Below are 17420 nucleotides of genomic sequence, written 5' to 3'. Positions count from 1 at the left end.
CCATCTTTTACGAGGCTTCTTGCATGTTTGCTCCTGGCCATGCCACGTAAAATTGATGTTCCGAGTTTTCGGGAAAAGTAAAGGGAACTCCGTTCAAGGAGATGTGTTTTGGGGTAGACGGTTTTTAGGGGTTCACGTTTTGGTTTGATAATATCGGCTGTAACTATGGTCTATCATGTACGCATATGTATTGTTTATATGGATGAAATTCAGTGAACGTATTATGTACATGTCGATACAACTTAAAGGGCTACTCGGAATTGTAGCGTGTACCCTACACTCCGAAGATTGTCAGCTATCGTAAACAGTAACTGGAGAGTATGAACGTATCACGAGCAGATTCTGTCGGTCGAGTACATCGTGCAAGACATCCTCCTTAGTCACGTCTTCGAGTATCTGACACGATCCACTCCTCAGCTATCGATAAGAGAGAATTATTTAGTGTTTGCGAAATGCTGTATCTCTGTCGTAACATGAGAAATTTGTCGTTTTGCCAGATATTTTTAAACGCTTCTGATGGAAAACTTTTTACAATGCATATAATATAGGTTCATAAAACATGTCTACAAATGTTTGAATAACTTTCTCAGTTTATTTACCTCGAAGTGTAATTGAAATGTAGGCTAAATGGCGCGTAATTAACTCGTGCAAGTAGTATAAGACGAGTTGGTTCAGACGCGAGCAAATGTCACTGATCGATCAAGCGGATTCCTCGATTGGACGATCAATATCTTCGGAGGTTTGCGACGTGATCACGTTCGTAAAAGAAAAAGGATGGACGGGGATCAATTCTGGGAAGAAGAACTCTGAGAGAAACGAGGACTAGAGAAATGGAATGGGTACACGAGACCGAGCGAAATGAAAATCCAAGTCCTCCGATGTTTTATGCAACAAAGGACACCTCCGAGGGGCAACTCGAAAACTCCTTGTCCGAATATTGATTCACTACGGTGCGAAACTTTTTGCGGCTTCTGAAAAAAAAATATTCTGTACCGTCTTTTATGAGATATTCTTCCGGATTATCGCCCGGGTAACTTACCATCGACGCTTGAATATTTCATCGAGTTACTTTGGGGTCTTGCCACGATAGCCAGACAAACGAGAGCAAACGAAGAGAAACGAGAAATGTATAGTAATTTCAATGATATGACAAACCTATGAATTAAATAACATCTAGCGCTGTTTAATTCAGTGATAGTCTGTATTGCATGCAAAATTCATTAGAATAATTATTATGGTATATTAACTCATTTATTAATTATCTCATTGATATTAAAGATAACACGATCGCAGCAAATATTAATGCATATCACACATACGGATAACAAGATGAGAGTTTCAGCGAAAAGGTAGCAGCGATAAAAGAAGACAGAACACCTCTAAAATAGTTGTAGGAAGCAAAACAAGAAAAATAGAAAGCAATGCAAACGCTAAAAGGAATTTGTGCAATAAAACAGCTACCGCAACAACTGCAGAAAGAATACCAATGTTGGAAACCAGAACTAAGGACTGAACCACAAATAAGGTATATTTCATTCGTTCATTTCAACCACTTTGGTTGAAGTTTCGAATCCTTATCTTCAAAGCTCCTTTCGATTCTCTCGTTCTCTATCATTTTCTAAACTTTGACGTTCAATCAATTTTACGACCTTTGAACTTTCGTGTTAGTGTCACTTCAACTTAGTTTGCGAATAATTACCGGATATCGAGCGAGTTTCCCCTCCATGGATTCACTTTTTAACGTTTCCAAAGTTTCCAAGAAGAATGTTAATTTTATTATTTGAAAGAATCAATCAAGAATTGGAAAAGTCGGAAAGCCGAGAATTAATTTAAATTTCCCGTAAATGCGTAAACGCACATAATTTAATTGCAATACCGATAACAAAAATTCGCTATAATTGCAACTTGCCATCATAGCTACTAGACTGGGAATTTTTATGCATTCATAGGTAATGTGAAAGTTCAAACATCCACAGAATGCATATAATATGCAAGAATATAGGTGTAAAATATCTAAAGCACAGTACTCTCTATAATACCTAGTAAGTAAAACAATTTTCTACCTCGATTCCATTGTTTTAATTATATTCGTAGAAATATGAATTTGCAGAAATATTCTCAGTTTAGTAATTACAATCTGAAAATCAACAGCGAAATTTCAACTCTTAACTTAGTCCGCAGTATCTGGCACTGGCAAAGTTTTCAATGGTGTTGTTAAAATCGAAGGTTAGAAGTAAGGAACGTGGCGGAACGACGGAGTTTCTACCGCGATTTCCGGCCACGATGTCTCCGGGTCGCGTTGACATGTTTAATGCAACGGCTGGTGTGCATTCAGCCGCATAAATATTTAAGTTCCAACGTTGCGTATAAGTGATACAACTATTCCATTATCGGAAACAGCCGGTCGCGCGGTCTAAGGAACATCGAGACAAGAATCGCGAGCAAGGAGATGAAACGCCACGTGTGAATAATTCATGAGGGAGTCGGGTACTTTTTGAACTTGCTACGATGATACTTATAACAGTGTTTCTTCTTTAATTATAATCGCCAGAGGAAATGGAAAATCATGACAAAAGAATAGTATTCCCGCTAGCAAATCACTGAAGAGAAAAGGACAGGTGTTAAGAGAAATATTATCTTTCGACTATTAACTCGTGAAAATAGGACTCAGTGACTGAAACTTATAGCTCAATTCAGAAGTTCGTCACTGTATCGTCTTTTATTTATCGATATTTTTCATTTCGCTATTGTAAAATGAATTTAAATCAACGCTGTTAAATTAACACGCATTTCACTGCGCGTTTAGTGGTGGCTAGAATTTTTTTTTTCGTTTAACAAATTCTTCAATATGAAAATAAATTGAGACAATCAGTATTTAGATTGGAATTTTATGCATATCGATTTTCTGAAAAGATTAAAAGTTTCTTTAATCGTTGGAATGGATTCTTTTATGACAGTTATCCAAGTTTGCAGAGAAAACGTAATTTGGAAGATACAATTTTGAGAGAAGCGATCTTCGATCTTTCTGCAAGATTGTGCGAAGTCAAAGCACGAGAGTCTGCTGATAACAGTAATAGTGGAAATCTATGCAGCAGTTCAGTTCGTAGATATTTTCAATGAAGTTGTGCGACATTTACATAACATTCGGGCCATCGGATTTTCAGCAATCGACGTTTGCTAAATGTTACAAACGGCGTTCGAATGCAAATCAGGTTTAAACAACAATTCTCCTTGCAGCTCGTGTTGTAACGAATATTAACGGGTTCGCAATTTCGCACATTGCGTTCGACATTCTTTACGAGTCTGGTCTTCGTGTATTTCCATTCGTTTTATTGCAATCCCGTAACATTCGTTCGTTTCCCCGAACAAATCTATCGAATTTTAACACACGTGTTACTCATAGTCGATACCTTTGAGAACGTAATTTTTCTCGCATATATTAGAACTTAAAATTTCGTTATTTCTGCATCGTCCCGTAGTTTATAGAAGCAAGAAGTAAGTTAAACGATCAAAAGCTTTCCACTTTTCTCAATAAAAAGCTTCTGTATCACGTTAGGTATTCAAACTTCAACCACGAATACGTTTCCACAGAGCTTCGCAAAATACACTACGATTTTGATAAAATCTTCGTTCAGAACTTGGTTACTTTTATAACTCTCTGTAATTCAGAGAAGCATACATAGCGAAATCATGCAAAGTTTCTCACTTTTCTTGCCGAAAGATCTTCATGCGAAACCAAATATTCCAATCTTCAAGATAGAGATCGTAGAAATATTTCTAGAGGCTCATCAAATGCAGTAAGAGCTGGTCGAAATCTTCATCGGACCGGTTTCGATCGGTCTGCTAAATGGTTCGCGGTCCCGGAGTACTTGTTGAACGCGTCTGTTCGCGTGAAACAGGATACGGTCGAGCGTAGGTGGAACGTCCAGGAAATTAGATCAGGTTGGAAGATTGAAGGGTCCTCCTGCTTCGACGGAGACAGTCGGAAAGGCTTGTGCCGCCGGAAAATGCATTCCGAACAGAAGGGGAGAGCGATTCGATTTGAAAGTGGTATCGATCGTGACACGTCCCGAACGAAATAGGCTCTCGCTCGCGTGTCTCTTCCTTTCAATGATACGCAGACCGGCATCAAAACCGATTTCGAAAGCGTTTCAATTAATAAAATGCATCGTAAATTCAGCGGCGCAGCGGTACAAACAACACGAAGGGAGGAAGCTTTATTTCCGTGCAAACAGCGAATAAATTACGAGTCCATAAAAGTAGCCAGACCCTACCGAAATTAGATTGCTTCCATTAACCATTGATTACCCAGCGGCTGAATGGACAACGATCCCAGCTTCAAATTTATTTCCGACGTCGCTCGATAATTAATTCGTTCCGTTCCGCGTGAAATTTCACGAGCAACGCGCGTTCGCCCATCTACTGCCTCTTTCCGTTATTCGTTCTCTCCTCTGTAAACAGCGGAAAACCGACTCGTTTTACATCGTGATTTTCATGGACAAGGCGAAAGGAGAGACGAGAATTTCGAGGAGGTACGTTTTTATTAGCACGGGACAGGCACAGCCTGTAGTAACCAGGCAATACCATTAACCCTGGTGGATCCCTAAACTTCGCGAACTCAATTCTCCCGTTGCCTCCTGGCATCGTGATTTCCAGGCCAGTTTCCGAGGTCTGATCAAGCCTGTAACTCGACTCGACTCGAGCTGGGGGGGGGAAAAAAACAAGAAAAAAAAAAGACGCACTTTTCTCTCTTCTCTGACAGGGTTGCTTTAATTCATCGGAATAAAAAAACAGAAACAAAGATAAAATATTTACATTTTGCGTGTCGTTTCGTATGGAATAGGCGATTTTTAAAAATGCGAAACGTCGATGTTTCTCGATTAAAACCTCTCGGTTCCTTTCGACGAATCCCTCATCTTTAATTCATGTGTATCCCATGATACGTGGAAGCCCGAAAACGGCCGTATTTAATCGAAAGGGTCAACCGTTTCGTCGGTGCTCAGAGTAATAGAACCTAGAGCGCTTCCACGAAGGCAGAAGTTAAAAACGTGCGCGACGAATAACAACAATGTTGTCAATATGGAGATTCGATATATATACGGTACATGATTCACGGCACATGGCTTGATAGATACAACAAAATATCAAGGGAAATGCAAGGTACAATGCAATCGTACGTTGATGTATGTTCGTCCTTCTCTAATCGATGATTCCTCTATGATTATTGCCGATTTTCTTGTTCCATGAAACGAATACGTATTCTTCCAGCTGGGATATTCCAACGATGGTTCTCCAAGGACACAGAAAAACGTGAAATTTTCAAGCGTGTCAATCGAAATTTCGTCGTAGAGATACAAATTTGTAATTTATTTCTTCATACAAATGGTGTTCGTATATTTAGGAGAATCTGTATAAAAAATAGAAAGACGGATATATTGAATGATCGAAAGTAACCGAATTCTGTAAAATTGAAAATATATTCTAAACTAATCGAATCATTGAAATTTAGGAATTGCATAATTAGGAGAACCTGTGTCTTCTAGAGAAGCCTCTCAATCGTCGTTTTCGTTGAGCATCGGCGGATCGAATGTAGAATCGCTTTCTGGATACGTCCATGAACTTCCAACGATCAGCCGCGATTTTCGCAATCACCTGTGACGGATAATTCCTATGGAGCTGTTCTCGAAGGATCCGATAGTAGTGTATAAAAGGATTGATCGATCGACAGGCCAAGTTTCTATTCCTTTTATTTTTTCTCGTTGGACGATCGTTCGTCGCGATTTCCATCGGTCGCCTCCACTCGGTTAACTGCATCGCTTCGATTTATAACGACCGGCTCTCGTTCGTGGATATTCACCGTGAAATTTTCTCACCTTTGCCGCTTCGGACATCGACGTTCTCCCTTGTGTCAGTTCATCGACTTGAAGATCGTCGCGATATCCAGCTGGATGACACTCGATCGACGTTATTGCCTCGTTTTTATTTCATCGCGAACGAACTTCTCTTTTAAAGACTGCGTTCATTTAAAACAAGAAAAGTTTCATTCTAATTACTTAGGTCTGAAGTTACGTCTTTAGATCCTCAGACTCTTAGGAAACGTTTTCATGAATTTTGAGAAATCAATAATAATTTCAATTTTACATAGCCATTTAAACAGATGTATTTAAACTTTTATAAAAGGTCGTATCTGTATCAATTGAAGTTAATAAATAAGTAGAAAGATTGTTAAATAAAATTAAAGAAAATTAAGAAGGATTCCAGGACCTCTTTGAGCAATACTTTACCAATTAATAATACCGGCTCGATTGAACGAGAATATCCTAAAATATAATTGGTAACAAGAGAATAGTTCACTCACATTGCACTGCGTGTATCAGGTATATCGCGATTGCTGGGAAGTCCATCGGAAGCTTCTTGATTGAATTTGTTCCTAGCATATGGGTCCTCTCCTGCTCGTAATCCTCCTCTCGACACGTATCTAGAAGCATTATCAATATGCAAATATTATTAATTAAACGAGCAAAAATCTTTGTATTTTTTAAGAGAATTCCACGTGAAAATTTTCGTTTATGGGTGGTTCGTGTCACGAACTATATATTTTGACCAGTGAAATAATTAGTTTCAATTCGTCAAGCTGAGAGAGGAACAGAGAAAGGAATGTCCGCAGTTCCGTTGCAGGTACATAAATAGCGGATCTTGCAATGGTTTTTCGTTCGTTTAACAATGCATACGACTGTTATGAGTGCCGATTAGTATTCAGTTCTTGCGCCTCGCATCGAGATTACACTCCGGCCACTTTCCAAATAATACTTTCTATCGCACTGCATCGTCGTGTTCGCTACCCAGCGTATATTAAAATTGTGCAGCGAGTTTCGATGGTAAAATCGAATTTTATATTTTATGATAAATAAATATTCATTCATTTAATTGGAATGAAATTAGAATCAACTTTATTCGAATGATTTCAAGAACCATTAAGTGTGTAAACACTTGGAAGTTGTAGAGAAGAGGCAATAATTCATCAATCGGAGTTCGTTTTACAAATAGAAAATAATTGCTAGAACATGCTTAAAAATAGAATATAACTGACAGTATTGTCAGCCGATTTTACCCCTGTTCGTCGAAGTAGTTCCATGTCACCCTTGGGTCCGGAGTGGGTGCAGGCAGTAATTCGGAAGACATGACAATGGCAGTGCCATCAGGGTCCACGTAGTTGCCAGAATTTGCGGCAGAAAGGGCCAGCGACGCAGACTCCTTCAATCGTAGGGCTCTGTTCTCGTTCTGCGAGCAAACAAAAATTGTATAAAGTACAGTTTTACCAAGTTTCGAAATTTCGAGCACAAATATTTCATTCGCAAGACATTGCAACGATAAAAGACCGATTTGATAAAAGCATCTGTTAAAAAAATATTTAAAACTTCTCATAAACGAGACTCAAGATAGCAAAATGCTTATAGTAAAAACCGCACGTTAAGCAGTAATAAATTTCAGTAAGTGTAATAAAAGCTGTAAAAGCCCCATTCCAAGTATTGGATGTTCTGCCATTGCAAGTTGGCATCATACACGATTGTACTATAACTCGCGCGACGCCGATATTCCAGACGCATACTTGGTATCTATATTGCTACACCGTTCGTCGAAGTCGATGCTTAGCACTTCGTGAACATTTCTAAGTTCTGCCATCCATTCTAATGATACTTTGATAAGCCAGCAAGCAGCCACCGTCGAACTATTCTATCCGCCTCAGTAAAAATGTCCTATTTAGTAATTGTTCACTATTCTGTATACATTTAAAGCCTTGAACTTCTCTCTGCATCTTTCTTTGTCTTTCAAGTAAACTTATGTTGTACAAGTTGTTGCGAAATAATTTTTCTATCTCGACAAGTTTATGACAATTTGATAACAAGTTTATAACGAGTTTATAAGACAATTTTCTAACTTGTCGTAATCTTCCTTTTGTTATCTTATACATTTCTAATCCATTTTCGTCTACAGGAACAGCTTCACACGCAAAGTGTAACAAATCAAAAAGTTCTTCTCACATTATGAAAGAAACTATCTGACAAACTAATCAACAATCTCTCGACTAAAACACAGCCAAGAATTCGAGGCACGTTTCTGTTCCACGTTGGATAACATCGAACGTTCCTCGAAGTATCGACCGACACTTCGAAATATTCGATTCGCAAACTCGTCGGCTAGTCGCAGCGTAGGCTATCCCCGAATGGCCCGGAGTTTTCAACAGCACGAAATCGATGCAAGAACCGTCGGCCTTCGCGGCTCTCGAGGCCTTTAGTTGGCTTCGGTACAAGAACCAATTGTAAGGCTGGCCAGGTCTGGCTGCACGCTTCGGGGCTCTTTGTATTGACACATCATCGAGATACACCGCGCCGTATTGATTTTGAATCGATATGGAGAGTCGCGCACTTCGTATTTCCGCCGTATGCCCTTTATACCCGGGAGGACACATTGTGCATCCGATATATAGGTCATCGAATTTTGCTCATCGGCTTCCATCCTGGATCTCGACCTCTCTGTTTGCCTAGCATAGATTCGTGTCAGCAATAGGAGTCCCGACAGAACCGACCTGCTGTGCAGATGTGTCTATTAACCGTTGATGTCACTTTGACTTCGAACATTGTGCCCATGATGTGTGCCTTACAGTGGAATGATGAAAATTACGAATAGAATAGACTGCAACGAACGTTAGGTCGAGACGTATCTATTTCACAATCGATCGTTCACTAATTTTATAGAATTATATATTTTGTAAAACATGTACCGAAGGATTTGAGACTCACATGCGACTAGATGGAAAAAATTTTCATTTGCGATAGGAAGCAGTTAAGATTCAATGAAAGAATCATAGAGATCTCGAACGAGGCATCGAATTGTCATGGACGGGGCGATGAGCATAAAGTCCTGGAAGGCTTCGTCGTATTGCATCGGGCAATGTCACGGTGCATTAAGATCGGGACGAAACGGGGGAGGGAGGGGGGGGGGAGACAACGACATCGTTGATCGATCGCAGGAACAAAAGGGCGAGCGCAAACAATCCCAACGTCCCGGGAGTGAGCTGTAAATAGCGATACTTTCTACGAGGGTGGTAAATGGCGTGGCTCGGATTCACGGTCAAAGATGCAGAGGAAAGTAAATGACTCGAACGAGAACAAAGGGGCGAGTCGAGCAGTCGATGAAAAACGAACCGTGAAAGCTGAGTTGAAGAGAGAAAGAGACAGACAGAGAGAAAGAGAGAGAGAGCAAATGGAAGGAGGGAAGAGAGAAACGCGGCAAAACGTAGCCGCGATGAAATATTAATTCACGGGTCAGGGGCTGCATTAAACCGGAAGTGCAGTCGGCTAGCCACAGCGCGGCAAGCTGTTGCATCCGGTTCCCTCGCGAACCACGTGACATCGAAACGTGACGTTTGAAATAAACTTGATATACTCGAGAGTTGAATGATATTTTGACGACAGATCCGCCTGCTTCTTTGATGTTTCATAATTTTCCTTGGTCTAAAACTGATTATTGATATTCTGTCAGTGACAATGTTCAATAATTATCTGTTCTTTCAAACATTTAATAAAATTTTACTACGAATGGAGTACATACAATGGAACTGTATTTATCGAAACGAAAGTTTAGTAAAGCGTCATTTCGATTAACCAAGTTACTTAAATTCAAACTTATGTTCATCCCAAACAAGTTACTTGATTCCAAGCTTATGTTCGTATTAATCATGTTAAGTACTTGAATTCATGCTTATAGTCTAATTTCTATCGAATTCCTATTATACGAATTTCAGTTACATGAACTGTTTGCTAACAGATTCCGATAAATGGAGTTCCACTGTATTTAGAATGCTACTGTTGTCGTTTCCTTTGTTCTTGTTGTCCATGACACGTCGAGAAAAGTACATTTTCACGTGTCTGGCAATCGATCGCTCGTCGGAGTTGCACGATGCAATCCGCGACACGATCGCGGGTTCGTCGCATTATCTCTTTTCGCTTGACAAATTCGCCGCACGTATCCGTCATAAAATTCATTGCGCGTGCAACGATTACGCGAAGCCCCCGGAAATGCAGCGGCACGGGCTTATCGTGATAGACTTGAACAATGACCGTGGCTGCGGTCGCAGGACCAGTGCGCTGCAGCGACACGACGAAAACGGAAACATGAAAAAGGGCACCGCTGCCGCTACAGGAACCACGTACAATCACGTGCAAACCAGTCCAAATAGCTGATATTCCTTTGTCCTCCTTTTGATTCACGTACCGTTTGCCGAATCGAGTGGAATCGTATAATTCTATCAAAATCAAATGTATCGCGTTTCCCATATGTATGAAATTCCAAATCTATCGTTGCAAAGAATGGAATTTTACAAGTAGTGTTCAGTTCTAATAAATTGACGTTGAAATATTTTGTGCTCCGATTAATAGTCAGATATGGATTTTTATTTGAATTTACAGTGAAATTCTTTTTAATTTTAAAATTATTGAATATATCCAGGTGCTTTCGATAAATTTAATACTGATCTTTATGAACAAATATAAGTGTTATAAATCACTCTTGCATCGGAATCGCAATTCTCAAATGTTTGTACGTCAATTTCACTCTCGCTTCAACTTTCCCAGCATAAAATGGAAACACAAAATCACGTACATCGACCATTTGCTCATATCTGTCTCAACTTTAAAAGAAATTTTAACCATAGAAAAACAATATTGGTTCGAAACCAAACAACGTAGTGGAGTAAAAGCGTTTTCTTCCTATGGATCAATAACGTTCAACGAACTGGCAGTTTCTCGTTTCTCATTGTGTTAATTACAGAGTAACGTAGCGTAGAATTTCTCGAACCTCCGCTAGTAATCGATCATCGATGTTCGTAGTTGTAACAACGATTCTATGCCTTCAATCATTTCGTTAAACCTTTACTCAGAAGAGAAGAATAAAAAAAATAAAATGAAAAAAAAAAAAATAAAAAAGAAGGAACATAGCAGAGGTGGATTAAGATTAATGGAACACATGAGATCTATCTTGTAACTGTGTATTTCTTTATTTTAGCTTTGGCTAACCAAAATCGAGTGGGCTGATATTGGCATGGTGCGTGATTCCACGATTATTATCGACGAGGGTCGCATTATTAATCTCGTTATTGCCGCTCAACAATACCTGTGCAAACGTAAGCGAATTAGAGTTAACGATATTGGCCTGTTTCGATATCGCCGCGCGAGAATACATTTTCCCCGAGTAAATTATGATGACGCCGTCATCCGTCACTGGAAGCGTTGTGTCACAGGGTGAACCGTAATCGTCACGTACACTACGCCGTCGCTAATACGATCCCTGATTGTCTGCCTATCCAAACGTGAGTGCTTCACCTTCCAACTAAATTTCCTCTACTTGTTCTACCATGATAGGAAGAAAGATCGTAGATCTACGAAGTGTGCAATTTAAAAATATCGGTACGTGTTGGTAGATAAGCTTAACCAGAAGTCCGAAAATTCGACTCCTCTACAAATGTTTGAAACTTAGGTCGCTGGTATTGAAAATTTATTGGGATTAAATGATACGTAAGGATAGAAAAATTGACTTGAGTAAATGGTATGTAAAAATAGAAAAATTTAGTTGATTGTGAAGTGGAAGAATTAGGAGATTATGAAGATAAATAGAAAGCTATGATGGAAATGCTGGAATAGAAAGTTGAAAGTTTCTGTAATTGAAGCAAAGACAATAATCTGAGAAGCTATATGACTAAATTTATATGACTAATTATTATTAATTCTTTTCTCTACATTACCATAATTTAGCATCAATTTACATAAAGAAATGTAATTATTATGCCAGCGGCCTTACATACATTAATATGTTAATACATCGGAATCATTAATGCACGTTTCGCACAAATTATGCATAATACGCATTCATAATAGAATGTAAACGACGAAGATTATAATTGCGATAGTCAGAGAACTAGAGCAGCTGATTAATTAGAATTATCACATGATCAAGTTGATGTTACAATCGAGACTGCCAAGGTTACCAGATTATTAAACTTCAGATTAGCTAAACTATCAGTGGAGCGTAGTTATCAAGCGATCAGGATCACGAGACAATTGGGATTATCGATGTATCAAGTCAATCAACGGACTATTACAACTATCAGATAGTTAGGATGGTCGTATTATCGAAACTATCGGGACAATTGAACCCTCGGGGTTATACAATTATCCAAGTACTCGTGTTACATATTTAATATCAAATTTCGAAGTATATCACGATACGATATAACCGGAATGAAAAATACAAGATAATGAAACCGTAATAAAGAATAGAATAAAGAATAGAACAAATTTTCAGATATATTGAGATTTACTGCTCTGAATCTCAACATTAGGTTGAAGAGGCATATTCCAACCCCTGTTTTTCCACCCTAGGCGGTTCTTCAGCGGTTCCCTGGCGATTTACATTTCGAGAAGAACTTCGGAGAGACGGGGAACGTCCTGAAAAGTACGCGAAAGCCGAGAAACGAGAAGAACGTGGGAAGGTTACTACGCGCCGCTAGCGTGGTCAGATACGTTTCTGGTGAGTTATGAGTAGATTTGCATATAGAAACTACATGCCGCGGATTTGCCAGGATACGTTCTTCGGACAAAGTAGACAGCTGACACTTGGACGCTTAAATTCGTCCTGGTGTCCCGCGCGGATTAAGTCAACCCGCTAAGGATTTAGGAAATCGCCTGAAACCGATTTCTTAAATGGCCATAGCTTAAGTCACCCGTGTAATTGTCTCCCATGCGTTTTATCGTGTAGTATGGTAGCCAAAACATAACGAAGAAATTAAACTATCCAGAAGAAAACACTGATACTTTAAAGCTAGCATCAGTGCTAGCTGATACTTTAAAGCTAGCATCAGTGCTAGCTGATACTTTAAAGCTAGCATCAATTTAGAGTAATTACATTCTCTTTTAAGATTCCGCATAATAAAAGAGAATGTCGATTTATAGCTGAATTATAAAAGTTTATGCATTTATGGAAAATTTACATGTAAATAACATGCAAAAATATACAAAGAAAAGTGGCCATTATAACTGAAGGTGAAGCTCTACTTAGCTTTTATTCCTTCAGTTGTGTCGATAAAAATATAAATTTGCATAGATATCAGTCTGATTATGATTAACCCTATTTCACATATAAATACGAAATTGACAACACACAATGTATTTTATAAAATAGTGTGCGTATTAGAAATTGGTTCGTACTGTTTTAACCAAGACGTCAGGTGGTGCTTATTTTAATTTTTTTGACTGATTTTAAGACTTTGCTACGTTGTGGCTCCTGCTACGTGCTTAATATTCCACTGCTAACGCTTTCCACTTTCTAGTCAATATCTGCTGTGTGGACTGCACATATCGCCTGTGTTACAAGCTATTTGTTTATTTACCTTCTCGCTTTGTTTATTTACATTATCGGTTTGTTTATATTCTGCATCCGTTTGTTTACATTCTCAGTTGGTTTGTTTACACATTCTGATCGATTCGTCACATGACGCATACTCTAGCGAACACGAGAAAGGAAATTCCTTAGATTTGATTTTTATACATATTATGCTATACATATAATACATTTCCAGAGAATTCTTTTTTTGGTAGCTTGAATTTTTGTCTTTTTCTTTCGAAATGATGGAATCTTGATGGAATCAGATGAGCAAATATACACGTAAACACATTTTGAATGAGACAGAATTGAAACTGATCGTACAAATGTTTTTATTCCACGATCAGAGACAGCGCGGCGCGTATATCAGAATCAGGGGTAAAGAGCTTTTAGCCGACATAAATCGGCTAAACTTATCCCGAAAAATCGGCGCGATGTCTGCCGAAGGGAGAATCAGAAAATTCGACGAAAGCGCCTTATACCCGTTCGAGTAAATCTCACTCGATTTATTCTTGGCTGTCATTTTTTCTACGCGTTCAGATAAATCGACCACTTCGATTCTCGAGTGCCTTCCCTTCCTCCAAGCTCTATCTACCGTTAATTTCTCCGAACCTAAAAAACGGACGAGTTAATCCCTAATTTATCCGTGAAAATTTTGGATTGTCGGCGCGTTTCGAAACGGTGCGCCGCGATTTCCCAGCGCGAAGTACCGCGAGCAATCAACGTCCATACCTCCAATTAACCGTGAAATTACACTCGTGGAATAACCGACGGCGAAACGAAACGTTTATTACATTCTGCCGACGTAATTAACGTGGTCCCCGTACGAATTACGAAACGCGACGCAAATTAATGCTATAGTTTTGTGATCCTCGCGATTACTAACCTGTAACAATCTGTGCCCGGTTGTAAAAGCCGTAAACAAACGAAATCACAACGCTTCACAGAGGGGAACGATCTCGTTCGTCGGTTAATTAAACAGGACCGCCATTGGCGGCCGTTGTCGTTTCGCGAGAGGATTAATCGGCCGGGTATTTCGAGAGGACTCGCGAGCCTGATCGACCTCTCGAGGAGAGCCGACATCGCCTCGTGTGCACAAGATTGCCGCGGTTAATTCCTGACGTATTAGCCAGCGCGGTTTTCAACCATTGCTGGTCGGATCACCATCGGATTTTGGCTAATTTAATGTCTCCACGGCAATCCACTTAGGATCCCAACACAGCTTTCTTGGCCACAGCTCTGTCCTTCTACGAACGTATTTGGTGGACGTGGGTTGACTATTTCTATGTTACGGCCGGGGTAATTGCTGTGGATGCCGGAATTGTTGGCCACGCGCGGTTCCTCAGCTGACGTGGATTGATGTCTGACTCTATTCCTACCTTTGGGATTGTTGCAGTTGATTTATAAGGATACCTACAGAAGTAATTTAAAAGTACTGGTTGCAGAAAGCTGTTTACTAAACATTCTATATAACCGGTACTATTTAAATAAAATACAATAATATATTCTAGATTTAACGATTAGAAAAGAACAATGCACTCAATACGACTCGATTCCTTTAAATTCCGTTTCTTTGAACTTTAATTTTTTTACAATTCTTTAACAATTTATTTATAATTCCCCTGCTTTCCAATCATATCACACTTTTAGAGATCCCATATACACGATACAAATTCTTACCACGCGCGATCAAATTTTCACGCGGCATCGTCTATTCCAAATCTTACACGAATCAACTACCCACCGGTAACATTAAAGTGAAAGATTTTAGTTCCCTAGAGGGTGACTTAGAAGAAGAAGATCGTTGGGCCGCTTCGTCGAGCGAAAGATCCGGTTCGTTTAATTCCAATTATAAACGAGACTCCAAGTTTCGTGTAACTGTACATCAAACGGCAACCAGCCCGCGTTCCTTGTTCGGTGGCTAACAGACTTGAAGGGTGGAAGATCGATACTTACATAACGGGCATAGGGTGAAAGTCACGCCTTCCTCTGATTCGTCTGTCCGAAAAGAAGAATATAAATTTGATCGAGCGGAACCAAACCGTTTCACCGAGTCAGCTAAACAAGATTAATTTCCCAACTCAATTAACCCGCATCGATGAAGAAAAACGAGGAGCAAAAATCAAGGGAGAAAAAGAGAGGAATGAAAAAAAAATGCAAAAATCATTGGGGAGTGAAGCGAATGAAATACGGATACCAGTATGGGGGAGGGGGAGAAAGTTTTTTGCCCTGATCTTTCTCGAGACGAGACCAGGTCGTAATTAATTACCCGGAGACGAGAATCTGTATGCGAGTCGACGACGATAGGACGATGAAATTTTTATCCCGAGACAAGATCACCGAGCTGTCTCGGTGATTCTTACTCTCTCAGTTTTACAGTCTATTCTCTACGTTGTTCCGCCCCCTTCTTCTTCTTCCATATATAGATATATAGGCACGCGTAAAAAAGATAAAATGAAAAGAAAACTCGATATTTGAAGCACAATACGTCATCGATCGAGTTCCAGGTACTTCTCTCTTTACTTAGAAGACCAAGGGGATGTATGTCGAACAGCGAACGATAACGACGACGACGACGACGACGACGACAACGAAGACTACAGTGATCAGGAGGAACTCTTTAATCTTTCATCAATTCCTTTAATTAACCGGCAACAATAGACCGTCGTCCGCTCGTTCGATCTTTCTGCGGAACTCGAGTCTCTCCGCGAGCTACCAGAGACTCTCTTCCAGGACATATTGCAGCCGTTGAAATCGGACGTCGCAGCCAGAGCCAGTTCTGTGAAAGAACCCTTAGGGGGATGTTTCCTGGCCAGATGCAAGCGACTGCTCCTACTATCCTTTGTAGTCGCGGAACGATGCTCCGCTGGAGAATCTGTCGAAGATGGGCTTCGTCCACTGTGCGTGATACGGTGTAAATAAAGGGTGAAAGTTTGTCACCGAAGCGTGTTTGAATCGCTCTTCACCGGGACAGGTTGCCTGGAAGATGTCTTCTTTCCTATTTTCTTTTAATTTCGTATAATCTTCCTCTTGTCGAAATAATTTCCTTAACTTTGTCGTTCCAAAGTTTCCAAGGCACTTTCTCGACCTTTCAAATAGCTTCTTCAAGCCCTTTGTTAGCGAAAGTTTCGTTCGATTATTCCCAGAAATTTCGACGGACGAAAACGACAGGGAATTATACGTTCGTCCCTTCGATAATTTCCATAGATTATCGATAGGACGGAGGATTCGGCCGGGCTACTTGGTAACGGAAAGCTGACGAACGCTTGACCCATTTCGCACGCTCGTTTCGCTCGTTACTATCGTCTCTGTCTTTTTCATTGAATCGCAGAGTCGATCGTGTTCGCATCAAGAGTCGGCCAAGGAGTGGCCGGACGAATTTTTGCAACGAGCGAAGACGGTTTTTAAGACGGTTCTTATCTCAACGCAACTTCTTTTCGAACTTCCCCGGAGCACGGACAAGCTTCCTATTAAAATTGATTTTTAAACTTTTCCATCTCCTCTCTCTCTCTCTCTTCCATTTCCCTTTCCCTTTCTCAAGCTTTTTTTCCCGGTCTGTTCACGAAAGGTGTACGGTACGCTAACATTAGTTAATTACATCCTTGACAAGCTTACCAGCTCGCCAAAGCTCTCGCCGTCTTTAAGTTAGCTAAGCTTTTAAAAAACACCGCGCGTGTCAATACGTTAAGTTGAAACGGGGATTCGAACTTCGTTGTGTAACTTATACGACGCTTCTTAATGGAATTTCGCCGGTTTATCGCCGCGAAGATTACGCCAGATCGACGAACTTTCCTCTTTCGACCGACGAAGAGAATCTCGTTCACGGACGACGTTTAAATTTCTTCTTAAACGTACGTACGCCGCGAAATCGCTTTGGCTCCGCGCCAGCAACTCACTTCGCGTTTCCAATGCGAGACGCGGATGCGATAAAAAAGCTTGACAATTAAACGGGCGACTTTATTAAAACGCGTCGCACCTGTGCG

The 17420-nt window shown here is 40.1% G+C and overlaps 1 protein-coding gene across 1 annotated transcript in view; it reads right to left on the bottom strand.

Moving 5' to 3' along the window:
• The window catches only part of LOC117212490 (polypeptide N-acetylgalactosaminyltransferase 2), a 202167-nt gene that overhangs the window by 40210 nt on the left and 144537 nt on the right, over positions 1–17420 (bottom strand). The window contains exons 2-3 of the mRNA XM_033457381.1: positions 7112–7281; positions 6359–6478 (exon numbers count right to left, since the gene is read on the bottom strand). Coding sequence (XP_033313272.1) covers positions 6359–6478; positions 7112–7281 — 290 coding nt within the window. The remainder of the gene's footprint in view (positions 1–6358; positions 6479–7111; positions 7282–17420) is intronic.

The sequence above is a fragment of the Bombus bifarius genome, unplaced genomic scaffold (assembly GCF_011952205.1).
Source record: "Bombus bifarius isolate JDL3187 unplaced genomic scaffold, Bbif_JDL3187 scf7180000008307, whole genome shotgun sequence".
Classification (NCBI taxonomy): domain Eukaryota; kingdom Metazoa; phylum Arthropoda; class Insecta; order Hymenoptera; family Apidae; genus Bombus; species Bombus bifarius.
Note: the sequence above shows the minus strand (reverse complement) of the source record. Positions and strands in the feature narration are given on the sequence as shown.